Source organism: Pan troglodytes, chromosome 2 (genome assembly GCF_028858775.2).
Source record: "Pan troglodytes isolate AG18354 chromosome 2, NHGRI_mPanTro3-v2.0_pri, whole genome shotgun sequence".
NCBI classification, from domain to species: domain Eukaryota; kingdom Metazoa; phylum Chordata; class Mammalia; order Primates; family Hominidae; genus Pan; species Pan troglodytes.
Window position 1 is genome coordinate 186,055,737 of NC_086015.1, and position 13,009 is coordinate 186,068,745.

Below are 13,009 nucleotides of genomic sequence, written 5' to 3' on the forward strand. Positions count from 1 at the left end.
CAGGAATTTGAGACCAGCCTGGGCAACATAGTGAAACCCCATCTCTACTAAAATAACAAAAATTAGCCAGTCATAGTGGCTCATGCCTATAGTCCAAGATAGGAAGCTGAAGCAAGAGAATCACTTAAGCCCAGGAGGTCAAGGCTACAGTGAGCCACTATACTCCAGCCTGGGTGACAGAGCAAGACCCTGTTTCAAAAAAAAGAGAAAGAAAGAAAAATTGAATATTATCTGTTTTACTCATCAGTGACTCAATTCTGCTTAATTTTAAATTTAAGGTAGTAAAACAGTTTGTTTCCTGACATAACAGTCTTGTAACAGTAAGGGCTGTGGGTAAAAGATCCATCTTTCAGTAAGAATGTGTTGTTCTATATGAGTGTAAATAATATGGCTTCAAAGTATCTTACAGAGAATATAATTATTTTCTCTTTTAGAATTACAGAGGATCATGTGATTCAGCATGGGCTGGTAGTGGATGGGACCAGCCTATCTCTTGCACTCAGGGAGCATGAAAAACTATTTATGGAAGTTTGCAGAAATTGTTCAGCTGTATTATGCTGTCGTATGGCTCCACTGCAGAAAGCAAAAGTATGTATATATGTTATAAAAAAGCCCCATAAAGCTATTTAGATATAAACATATTATTTAAAGTTAATGCCTTACATAGTTCCATTTGGTGATGTGCAATATATACATTTTGCTAGGAGTCAGTCACATCTCATGTTGTAAATTTTAATCATGTACATCAGACTTTTGGAATTTTCAGAGTGAGTTTCAACTATTCATAGTGACCCAGAAAACCTGTGATGAGTAGCAGTTTGTGATCTTGCAGAAATTAAACTGTGATAACTAATGTTTCGCAAGTTAGCTACTTAGCGAGTGAAGGAGCCTAGGAGACATCAATTATTTGCACCTTCAGATGGTTCTGTTGATCTCCGTTTATTCTTACATTCTCATGAAGTGATAATTCTTAGTTACTTTTAGCTATAAAGTGATAAATAGAGCTTTAGTATAAAAAGTTGAAAAGCCAATTAACTTGTAATGTAAAGCTTATATATAGGAAATATTTAAATTTCAGCTACCTATGTGATTCAAGTGAAAGCCTATATAAACATTTTTTATAATTCTAAATTTGGAATTTGAGATCTTAGACTATTTTTCACAAATATCCTTTGCAGTGCACATCTAAATACTGATTATTTCCCATATAGGTCTAATAAACTAAACGTCTAAGTTTTTGGGCTTCCTGGAATTTTGTTACAGTACTGATATTATGACAATTCATGTACCCCAGTCTATGGAGACTAAAACTGGAGACCAAACAGAGCAAATACCCAGGTTCTTTATAAAAGTACATTCAAGAATTCCAAAGAAACATTTCTTTTGAGTTCATTGAATTTAATCTTGATTGATTTTTTTAAAGTCTTAAAATTTTACTACAAGAGGAAACAATTATTTCTTTCATATCAAATGAAAAAATAATTTCTTAAAAAATTTTGCCTAACAGTTCAATTAAGTAGTCATTTTTTACACAATTACTATTAAGCCTTCTAAATATTTAAGCTATATTTAAAAGATTCTTGTTTCTCATCATAAAATCCAAAGATAATTCTCTGTTTTATTATAACATTTCTGAAATCTTAATGGAGATACCCTCAAAAAAATGAACCTGCATATTATTGTCTAATAAAAAATTAAATATTTCTTTCATTAGTGTTCTTACTATAGTCATTTCAGATAAATGACTATATGAATGCAAGAAAATTGAACTTGCCTCATAAATAACCAATTCATTATGTCTTTCAGGTAATAAGACTAATAAAAATATCACCTGAGAAACCTATAACATTGGCTGTTGGTGATGGTGCTAATGACGTAAGCATGATACAAGAAGCCCATGTTGGCATAGGTGATTGATTTTTCCTGAAAAGTTTTTCCTGAACTTTTAAAGTTGGTGGTATTATTTGGTGGTTTTGAATTTTCTTTTTGTAGATTAAAGTATGGTATCAAATTTGTGAATGAAAATTGCAACATGGTAATAATATAGCACAGTGTGCCCCATCAGAAACTTACTATAATTAGGCCGGGCGTGGTGGCTCACGCCTGTAATCCCAGCACTTTGGGGGGTTGAGGCAGGCAGATCACGAGGTCAGAAGTTCGAGACCAACCTGACCAACGTGGTGAAACCCCGTCTCTACTAAAAATACAAAAATTAGCCAGGCGTGGTGGCACGTGCCTGTAATCCCAGCTACTCAGGAGGCTGAGGCAGGAGAATTGCTTGAACCCGGGAGGCAGAGGTTGCAGTGAGCCGAGGCTGAGGCAGGAGAATTGCTTGAACCCGGGAGGCAGAGGTTGCAGTGAGCCGAGGCTGAGGCAGGAGAATTGCTTGAACCCGGGAGACAGAGGTTGCAGTGAGCCAAGATCGCGCCACTGCACTCCAGCCTGGGCGACAGCAAGACTCTGTCTCAAAAAAAAAAAAGAAACTTGCCATAATTAAGCCCACTATTTAATATATTTTCATTCCAAATTTTAGTTTCAGATTTTAAAGGAAATAAATACCACATTAGTGAATTTTATCTTTGCCGATTATTTTTCATAATAAAAGTAGCTTTATTTTTACATGTCATTTTGTACCTTTTAAAGTACTTTCACATGTTATTTTATCCTTTTTAAATTCTAAATTTGTGATTTACATGGTTGCACTGCTGGTTCTTGTTTTAGAATCTTACCGTTACTCAGTGTATTTGTGCATCTAAAGATCCTACAGCGCATTTTAAAGATCATTATAAAGACAGGAAATTGTACTAAACTGCGATAAACAGAACATCTCAAGTAGTTTTCTCATTTTAATAACCTTTATCCTTATTCTTTTCTATTTTTGCCTAAAACTTTTATTAGATTCAGACTGCTAATGTCATTTCATTATATTGAATTTATTAATCCTTTCCTTTTTAGCCATATACTCTTATTGTATAAATACAGAGCAAAATGAAAAGTGTGGGCATAGGATTTTTTATGGAAGGATAAAATTTGAGAGTTAAGCTAATTCCTGTTCTGGAATAGTCTCTATAATGTGCTGGATGGGAAGTTATCAGGTCTGATATTTTCTGTGTGCCTCTTAGATCAACTCCTTCCTCTTTCAGATAATTAATTCTTCATTTTGAAAACTTAATTCTCCTTCTAGTTTGTATACCGTTATTTTCCATAAATTTTCATAGCAATTTGATGATAACTTCCTATACCATACATTTAAGGCCATAAAAAAATTACAGTATTTAAAACAGTTTAATTCTGTAATGATAACAGGCAGACCAGTGACTAGAATACATTCAAGCATCTGGAAATTTAGAATATAACAAAGGAGATATTTCAAATAAGTAGGAAAACAAATTATTTAGTAGAAAAAAATGGATAAAACTGGTTAGTGATTTGAAAAAAAAGAGAAGTTGAGTCTCTTTCTATTATTTGTAACAAAACAAATTCAAGATGGATTAGGATTTAAGTAACTTATAAAGACCCTAAAAAGTAATAGAAGAAAATTTAATGAATAATTCTCTTATTTGAGGTATGGAAGAATCTTTTGAGGACAACACCAAGGCAAGGAGCTATAGTTAATTATAGGGAAAAGATCATGCAGAGGTAAAAGCTCCCAAAACAAATTTTAAAAACAAAGGACAAACTAGTAAAGAATATTTGTAAAATAGATGACAAAGTTGTAATAATCCTGGTATACAAAGTATTAACAAATTAATGAGAATAAGAAAAACGTTCCAGTAGAAATAATATGGAAGGATGTGAGCAATCGATTGTCATGAAAGGAGAAATCTAAAAAGAATACTAAATGTATGAAAAAAATGTTCAGTCTCTCTAACATTCCAAGGAATGGAAGTTAAAATTGCCTGTCAGATTGGCATCCATTATAAACACTGATAAACGTGGAGTTGGTAAATGTATAGATTAACAAATGATCTTATACAATGTTAGTAGGAGCATAAATTGGTATACCCTGCATTATTATTCCAAACAAAATTTTAGAGTATGCCTATTGACATTGCAATTATGAATGCAGGAATTTCTTCTAGTAAAAAAAATTGAGCATGTTGATAAAGATGTACATTACAAGTATACATTTGAAGCAGTGTCCATAATCTGTTAAGCAACAAAAGCAAGTTGTAAAACAATCCTTTTTTTTTTTTTGATATAGAGCTTCACTCTTGTTTGCCAGGCTGGAGTGCAATGGCTCAATCTCGGCTCACGGCAACCTCCGTCTCCTGGGTTCAAGCGATTCTCCTGCCTCAGCCTCCCAAGTAGCTGGGATTACAGGCACCCACCACCATGCCCAACTAATTTTTGTATTTTTAGTAGAGATGGGTTTTCACCATTTTGGCCAGGCTTGTCTCGAACTTCTGACCTCAGGTAATCCACCTGCCTTGGCCTCCCAAAGTGCTAGGACTACAGGCGTGAGCCACCACACCTAGCCTGAGCCACCGTGCCCAGCCTGAGCCACATTTTTATACGTGTTTTTGTATGTATGAAATACTTACACACACAGACATGAAATAAGCAGAAAGAAAATTTCTAAAAGAATGCAGACTAAAAACAGCAGTTTTCTCTAGGGATTATGAATACAGGTTTTTTTCATCGCTTATACATTTTGGAACACTTTCATCCTTTTATGACAAAAGTTTTAGTTTTGAAAAATAATTTTTTAAAGTTGCTTCTAGATTGAAAATAAAAACTTGGCAATGACTCTTCTTCTCTTTTGAAACATTAAGGATTATTGTAACCATTAAAAAAGTATTCATATTTGTCAGAGGAAATGTTGCACTGATTTCAAATGATATTGTATATTTTTAAAAATTTATTTATTTTAAATTCATATTTTCCTTTTAAAAAGTGCACTTTGACTTATTCATGGAAGTGTTAAGCAAACAAATGACTCATTTTGCTAAACTCAAATGACTCAATTTGAATATTTTTTATATTCAGTGAAAATAGTGAAGTTAAGTATTTTATAGCATTCTGTCCATCAGAAGTCTGTTACCCAGTACTTGTGCTTATTAGTGTAATAATTAATGTTCCTGCTAAATCCTTAACTTTCAATATTATTTTTTATATTGTATTTTATCTTTTTATATTCTAATTCTTTGGAAATTGGTGTTATGTGTCTGATAAATATCGTAGCCTTATATTAATTACATATTTAAGTAGAACAACCTTTTGGACATCTGCTATCTGCTGTATATTAGGATTTAATGTTCCTAAGTGCATGTTCAACTATTATAAATAATTAAGATATTTTCAGATTTATCATGAAAATTACAGTTATCAGTGAACATGTCTTTTGTCCCTTTTATTATAGGAATCATGGGTAAAGAAGGAAGACAGGCTGCAAGAAACAGTGACTATGCAATAGCCAGATTTAAGTTCCTCTCCAAATTGCTTTTTGTTCATGGTCATTTTTATTATATTAGAATAGCTACCCTTGTACAGTATTTTTTTTATAAGGTGAGTTTCATGTACTTAGAATCAATTATTGATATAGTAATATGAAGTTTCAATTTAAGGAATGTTATAACCTTATACGTTTCTCTTTAAAATGGTTTCAGTAAGTAAAAATAACAGTATTTTGTCATAAATCTATTCTATACTGACAGAAAGCAAATCAGTGGTTGCCTGGGGCCCAGGGGTTCCATGCAAATTAGAACATAGTACATTTGATATCTTTAAAGTTATTTTGTCCTGAACCAGCAATAAGTTTTAACACCAATATAATGGTTTTAAGTAGAGTTCTTAGCCTTTTTATGCCATGAATGACCTTTTAGTAGTCTAGTGAAATGTGTGAGCTCCTCAATATGGAGCTTTTATATGCATAAAAGAAAATACATAGAGTTACAAAGAAACAAATTATGTTGAAATATTGTCCTATCTTTGGGTCCTTTTGTACAAGGTGGGAGTCTGCAGAACCCACATTAAGAGCCCCTGTTACCAATACATTTAATAACACCAGAGTGTACTATGTTGCATATATTTCTATAATTGATAACTACAATCCAGTGATAGAACACAAGTAGATTGCATATTGCTATAAGATGATGGCAGTTTTTTTCTAACTTATTTTTCTAGCTTTTACTTGTAATATGAGTATATTGAGATGGAAAGAAGTTTCGATAGTTTGATTTATTGTGTGTTTTAAACATTTTTGTGTTGTAAAGATATAGCCCTAAAGTTTGAGTAAATCTTACTTATTGTACTATATATGAAAAGTATTGAGTAATAGTTTGAAGGTTGTAAATTCAAAATTACAGTGTTGCTTGGCAGTGAGAGGAGTCAAGGGTTTTTTCATTCTGATGTCTGCACTGTTGCTTAGAATGTTTTTAGACATTTTTTGATAAAATGGGAATCCTGCATTCCTGTTATATATGGACAAGTCCTTATCCTTTGCTTACCATACCAACTGAGATTGTTTTTGGACACTTTAACAGCCTTTTTTTATTTTTTATTTTGTCTTTGAAACCTAAATATTTTAATTATTTTCCATTTAATCTTGTTTTTCAGAATGTGTGCTTTATCACACCCCAGTTTTTATATCAGTTCTACTGTTTGTTTTCTCAGCAAGTAAGTAAATAGAAACTTGTGTTTTGTGTTTTGTCCTTTTAGAGTAACGTATGTATGTTCAGATTTTGATAGACGTTTGAAGGGACTTTTTTCATTTTTCTTAGTCCTGCAGGGAACCAGACAGAACTTTTCTGTTTAGTATATTTAACCAGCATGACATTCATAATATTTATTTATTCTGGTTTTCAGTTTGAGGTGAGTGTTAATACCAAAATGTAATTCTGGATGCTTTTAAAAATAGATAATAACCCTTAACAGCTTATGAGAGAATTTTGATAACTTATTTGTGATATTTCTGTAAAATCCAAATCAAGCCAGGCCAGATAACTTGGAGGTTCACCTCATTTTTATTTTTGATTCAAAATGTCTTAGGTTTGGAAGGAGCAATAGTGATTTAGTCCAGGGATGACATACAGGTTTTATCTCAGAAGCTACCTTTAAATAATTGATGGGGCACCTAGAGTATATTGAAAAGGTTTCTAAAGCTGCAGGCTCAGAGGGAAAATGTAATTTGTTAGCAACAGTTGTAATGGGCACAGGGTGGGTCTTTGTTTGCATGCATGTCACATATTTACCAGTCCTGATCTACTTTGTTTTAATTTCTAGAAAAGAAAAATGAAATCCACATAAATTAAGTAACTTGCCTTGCTAACTTAATGACTACACCATAACTTTGACCTACTGCTTCTGACTAATGTGGCAGGCACCCTTTTTAGATACCATACTATACATCTCAAATTGATCAAGACACTAGTTCTAATTTATTGAAAAAACAAGAGCTTAATTATCTTAAGTTTTTCATGAGTTTTTCCTATTCTTAATTGCTGTTTTATCCTGTTTACAACCTGTAACTCTAAATTCCAAATATTTGCTTGGGCATTGATTACCGGTAAAAGTTTGTTTACCTAAATGAACTAAAGAATATGCTAAGACAATACGACAAGGAAAACTGACCTATTTTGATTAGGTTTTCTGGAGAGTTTATAGTGTAATTTGGGAGGCAGTATTAATAACCATAAAAACAATATGTAAAGCATAGGCAAAGTGCTAAGTGATTAGTACCAACAGTGGTACCTGTGACTGTTTAGAGGAGCAAGATATCGTTAAGGACTTAAGCCATCGTGCAGAGTTTCATGGAAGAAGATAGTCTTGTTCAGTGCCTTAAAGGAAGTGTAGTGTGTAGACAGGGAGACAAAGCCATGAAAGGTAAACTGTATGTGTTGCATGTGGAAGGAGTAGTAAGATGCCTGGAATACATGGAGGAGAATTATGTAAAATTACTTCACAGTGATCAAATTGTGGAGAACCTTGAAATGTTGATCTAACTCACGATAATTCCAGAAGCACCTGATATAGCAAAATATTCCAGTTCTCACAAAGAATATCAACCTAGGAACATTATATGTTTATGTCAGTATTAAAAACAAATTAGAATTATTTAATTGGAGTTACTAAAATGGATTTCAGTATAAATGTTTAAAATTTTAATTTTGTTTTTAATATGCATAGTTGTGATATGCATAATAGTAATGCATAATTCAGAAACTCAACATTCCTACCAATTTCTCTTTCTAGACATTGTATGACAGCGTGTACCTGACTTTATACAATATTTGTTTTACTTCCCTACCTATTCTGATATATAGTCTTTTGGAACAGCATGTAGACCCTCATGTGTTACAAAATAAGCCCACCCTTTATCGGTAAGTATTTTCTGGTATTAAATGGCCTTATCAGTTTTTTTAAGTAAAAAATAAGCAGATTTATTTATGTCTTGGTGATTAATGCTTTACTAAGGAAAGTTCTTTAGTTGTCGTATGATTTACAGTTGTTGAATATCAGAGAAAAAAAGGTTTCTTTCAAAGAGAAAATTTGAATAATTTTTCCAGTGTTTTTTTAAGAATGAGCACTTTCATCCTGGGAATGCACTGGGCAGTTGTGTAATTTGCACTTACTCTCACAAACCAGTAATATTCTATTTCGTGTGCACAAAAGAAGTTATTCATAATTGGTAGTCTCTAGAATTCCTAAAAGTTAGTTTTTTTCTACTATTAGCGAAATTTATGAGTAATAATTAGTGCAAAATCCAGAGGTGAGGACATTAATTCCCACCCCAGATTCTCTGCTTTATTCCTACTTCCCCAGAACCAAGTAATCACAGAGATGTGATTGGGACCTGTTCCTCAGGACCAGCTATGGTATTCACCATAAGCTCTTATAGAGATAGCTATTGAAGTACCACTTATAGAGTCATCTCATTATCTAAATTTGGATTAATTTACTTCAATTCCTCAGGTTATCTAGGACAGGGCTTGACCTAAGATTGGCATAGATTGTTCTTCCCATAATAGCTATTATTAGAAGGGAAGTTAGGAGCATCAGTGCTGAACCTAACTCAGATAACCTCACTAAAAAGAGACCATTATGGCAGAGTGACTGAATGTTAACAGAAGAATATAATAACAGATAAATCAACTTTTCAAAATTAAAGTGAAGTATTATGCCTATGTCATATTTCTTTTTTTCTTTTTTGAGACAGGATCTTGCTCTGTCACCCAGGCTGGAGTGCAGTAGCAAGATCGTAGCTCACTGCAGCCTCAATCTCCCAGGTTCAAGCAATCTTCCCGTCTTAACATCTGGAGTAACTGGGATTACAGGCACACACCACCATGCCTCACTAATTTTTTAAACTTTTTATTTATTTATTTATTTATTTTAGTAGAGACAAGGTTTTGCCATGTTGCCCTGGCTGGCTTCAAACTCCTAGTCTCAGGTGATCCTCCTGCATTGGCCTCCCAAAGTGTTGGGATTACAGGCATGAGCCACCATGCCCAGCCTATCATATTTCTTTTTTTTTTTTTTTTCCTTTTGAGAGAGAGTCTCAGTCTGTCATTAGGCTGAGTGCAGTGGCGTGATCTCAGCTCACTGCAACCTCTGCCTCCTGGGTTAAAGTGAGTCTCCTGCCTCAGCCTCCCAAGTAGCTGAGACTACAGGCACGTGCCAACATGCCCAGCTAATTTTTATATTTTTAGTAGAGACAGGATTTCACCATGTTGGCCAGGATGGTCTTGATCTCTTAAGCTTGTGATCCGCCCACCTTGGCCTCCCAAAGTGCTGGGATTACAGGCTTAAGCCATCGCACCCAGTCTTCCTATTTCTTTATCAAATGAAGAAATATATTTGAATGTAGTAGGTGAACTATAAGCTATTAAACAGATGTATGATATTATAAGCAGTGGTTTATAAATTTGGGTTTATTTATTCTTTGTGCTAATATTTTCAAGCAATTTTAAATTAAAAATCTATCTTGTTTTTTAATTATCATATTATATTAATTGTTTAGTGGGCAAATAATAAATGATCCCTAATATGTTTCTTTTTGTCTTCTTTTTAACAGAGACATTAGTAAAAACCGCCTCTTAAGTATTAAAACATTTCTTTATTGGACCATCCTGGGCTTCAGTCATGCCTTTATTTTCTTTTTTGGATCCTATTTACTAATAGGGAAAGATACATCTCTGCTTGGAAATGGCCAGGTAAAGTATATAGTTTTTTTAAAGAATGCTTGTTAATATTTTATGGGTTTTTTATAGCTTTTGTCATAAGGTAAAATTTAATTTAAATTACAGAACTTCAAGTATTAAAATGCAAATATAAAAAAGTTTAAATTTTTTGGTTAAATAATAAAGTTTCATACAAGTGAAAATTGACAGGCAATACAGTGTAATCTCGAAATGAAACTCAAGTTACTAGACAGTTTTGCTATTCAAAAATTAGCTCACACAGGGGATATGTTATTGCCCCTGCATGCTCTTCACCTTAGTATTGTGTTTTATTGATAGCTGCCATTTATCTGGTACTTACTTTTGTGCTAAGTACTTTAATATGCCCCGTCTCCATTACTCCTCCCAATAATCTTATTAGAGAGGTATTATTACTCCCATTTTTCAGATGACAAATGAGGACTTAGTGTTTGTTTGCTTTTAATTGCATTGTTGTTTGCCTAGGAAATGCTACCACATTCTTCATTGCACACTCACAATTCTAAATAGATGTCATAACTTACTGTTTAATTTGGCCACTTTTCCGAAGTATGAAATTAGGAAAGAGTGCATTTTAAACAGTACACTGTTACACTGTGTTCTGATTGGAGTGCTCATGTTGAGAGACTCTTGGCAGAGCTAGACCTCTCTTTCGGGGCTTAACTAAATGGGTTAGGAAGGAAAGAAATGACAGCAGTGGTAGGGACTCTGGTGGACTGGAAATGGTTGTCACTCTTAGTTTCCCTTTTCCATTCCCATCACTTAAGTATTGCAAAATATGTTTGGAGATACAGACATACAAAATTTGCAATTGGAAGAATATAAAGTTTTATCTGCTCAACAGATCTTTATTGAAGGCCAGCTATTCCCAAGTACTATACTAGGCTCTGGTAAGTAACTTGGTCATGGAGCTTAGAATCTTGAAAAGGATACAGAAAATGAGCAAGTAAACTAATAACAAAATACACCGGTGTAATAAAGGAAATGGGTTTCAAATGTAGAGGCCTTAACCTTGCAAAATCCCTTTACCTTATAGAGTAGGGACATAAATATAATTGCCACTTCACTTTTGAGGACATATTTAGACTGATGTGGATGAAAATATGAATCTTGTAGCATAAAGGTTACAGCACTTCCCAAATAATAACTACCTTTTGTTGAGTTTGTTTCTCTATGCCTGGTACATTACATGCATTTGCTCATTAAATCATAACTCTGTATGAGAAAAATATCATTATTAATTTTCGCATGTTAGAAAATTAACCTCAGAGAGGTTAAGAAACTTGCCTAAGTTCACACAGTAAGCAAATTACAGTAATAGAATTCAGACTCAGATCTATCTGACTTTAAAACCTACATGCCTTTAGGAGATATACCTAATGTAAATGATGAGTTAATGGGTGCAGCACACCAACATGGCACATGTATACATATGTAACAAACCTGCACGTTGTGCACATGTACCCTAGAATTTAAAGTATAATAAAAAAAACCTACATGCTTAGTCATGATTCTCAATTCTTCTGAGAAACAGCTGTTAGCCTGGTGCCCTTCTGCACAGTCTTACCATCAGTGCAAGTGCCACCAAATATATAGACATATGAGTGAGTATGCTCACTTCCACCTGAAATAGTGGGGTGAAAACCGGACAGAATTAAGAGGGGAGGAGAGTTAAGAAGAAGGAAATTTGGATCTTCATCATTGGATGAAAAGGATGTTAAAGATATCTTGTATTGCTAGTCACTACTTTTTTTAATTTTTAAAAGTAATATGTGCCCATTGTGATAAGTTTGAAGTTAGTAGGAAAAAGAATAAAGAAAATAAATCACATGGTGGCCCTCTACCCAGATATTATTACTTTTATTATTTTTACATACTTGTTTCAATTCTTTTTTGCTATTTTCATTAACTTCATAATTTGTATCCCTTTATTTCTTAACATTGTAGCCTAAGTGATTTTGTATGTTATTAAAAATGCTTCAAGAACATTTTTCATGATTACATAATACTCTATTACATTGTCATAATGTAAGTATTCCCTTAATTTGAGGATTTGTTTCTAATTTTTAGTAACTTTTTAAAATAAAATCTTGAACATTCTTTATACAAAAGATAAAACCTTGAAGGATAAATTGTTATTGGCCATTAGTATAAAAGCTTTTTTCTCTTTACTGTCTATTGAAATTAATCTGCCACTCCCTACCTCCAATACTAGGTATAGTAGCAAAGCAGCACATGTTAGAATCAGAATTGGATTCATATCCTGGCATCTGTAGTCATCGTTTGAGTGATTTGGGATGAGTTAACCTCTCTCAGACTCAGTTTTCTCACTTGTGAAAAGGCACATAATCCCCACCTTATAGGTTTGATGTGATGATTAAATGACGTATTATTTGTAGAGCATTAAGCATAGTGGCTAGCATATAGAAGTATTCACTACGTCTTAGCAGTGTTCATTGTTATTTTTACTATTAAGTCATTATATTGGAAGATCATGTCCTACTCAATCCCACCCGGTCTAATTCTCCCAGAAACTCTCTCTTAACTGTGAAAATCACCTTGCTGGCTCTCAGAATGTGGCATGCTAATCTCTAATTCTAAGACATTGCTTATGTTCCCTCTCTAGAATGCTCATGCTTCCCTTTCCCCAAGATTCCCTCACCACCACCTATTCTTCGCAGTTGAGCCCACAGACGCCTTTCCTTTTGGTCCAGCTCCCTCTTATGTGTCCCTGTGCTAAAAATCCTTTTAGACATCTGTCTAGGCCGCGTCTCATGGCTTAGCACTGAGTATGTTGAATGCTTCCTGTTTTCTAAATATTGTTATTGCATGCCCAAGTTATCAGTAAA

The 13,009-nt window shown here is 33.6% G+C and overlaps 1 protein-coding gene across 8 annotated transcripts in view; it reads left to right on the forward strand.

The window, feature by feature from the left end:
• ATP11B (ATPase phospholipid transporting 11B (putative)) overlaps nucleotides 1-13,009 on the forward strand; it is a 125,232-nt gene that overhangs the window by 85,567 nt on the left and 26,656 nt on the right. For all 8 annotated transcript variants that reach the window (XR_010155398.1, XM_003310129.7, XM_016942344.4 and 5 more), the window contains 6 exons: nucleotides 435-588; nucleotides 1,807-1,909; nucleotides 5,363-5,508; nucleotides 6,559-6,618; nucleotides 8,194-8,321; nucleotides 10,016-10,154. Coding sequence is in view for 7 of the 8 variants with exons in the window: in XM_003310129.7 (XP_003310177.3) it covers nucleotides 435-588; nucleotides 1,807-1,909; nucleotides 5,363-5,508; nucleotides 6,559-6,618; nucleotides 8,194-8,321; nucleotides 10,016-10,154 (730 nt within the window). In the remaining variant the exon portion in view is untranslated. The remainder of the gene's footprint in view (nucleotides 1-434; nucleotides 589-1,806; nucleotides 1,910-5,362; nucleotides 5,509-6,558; nucleotides 6,619-8,193; nucleotides 8,322-10,015; nucleotides 10,155-13,009) is intronic.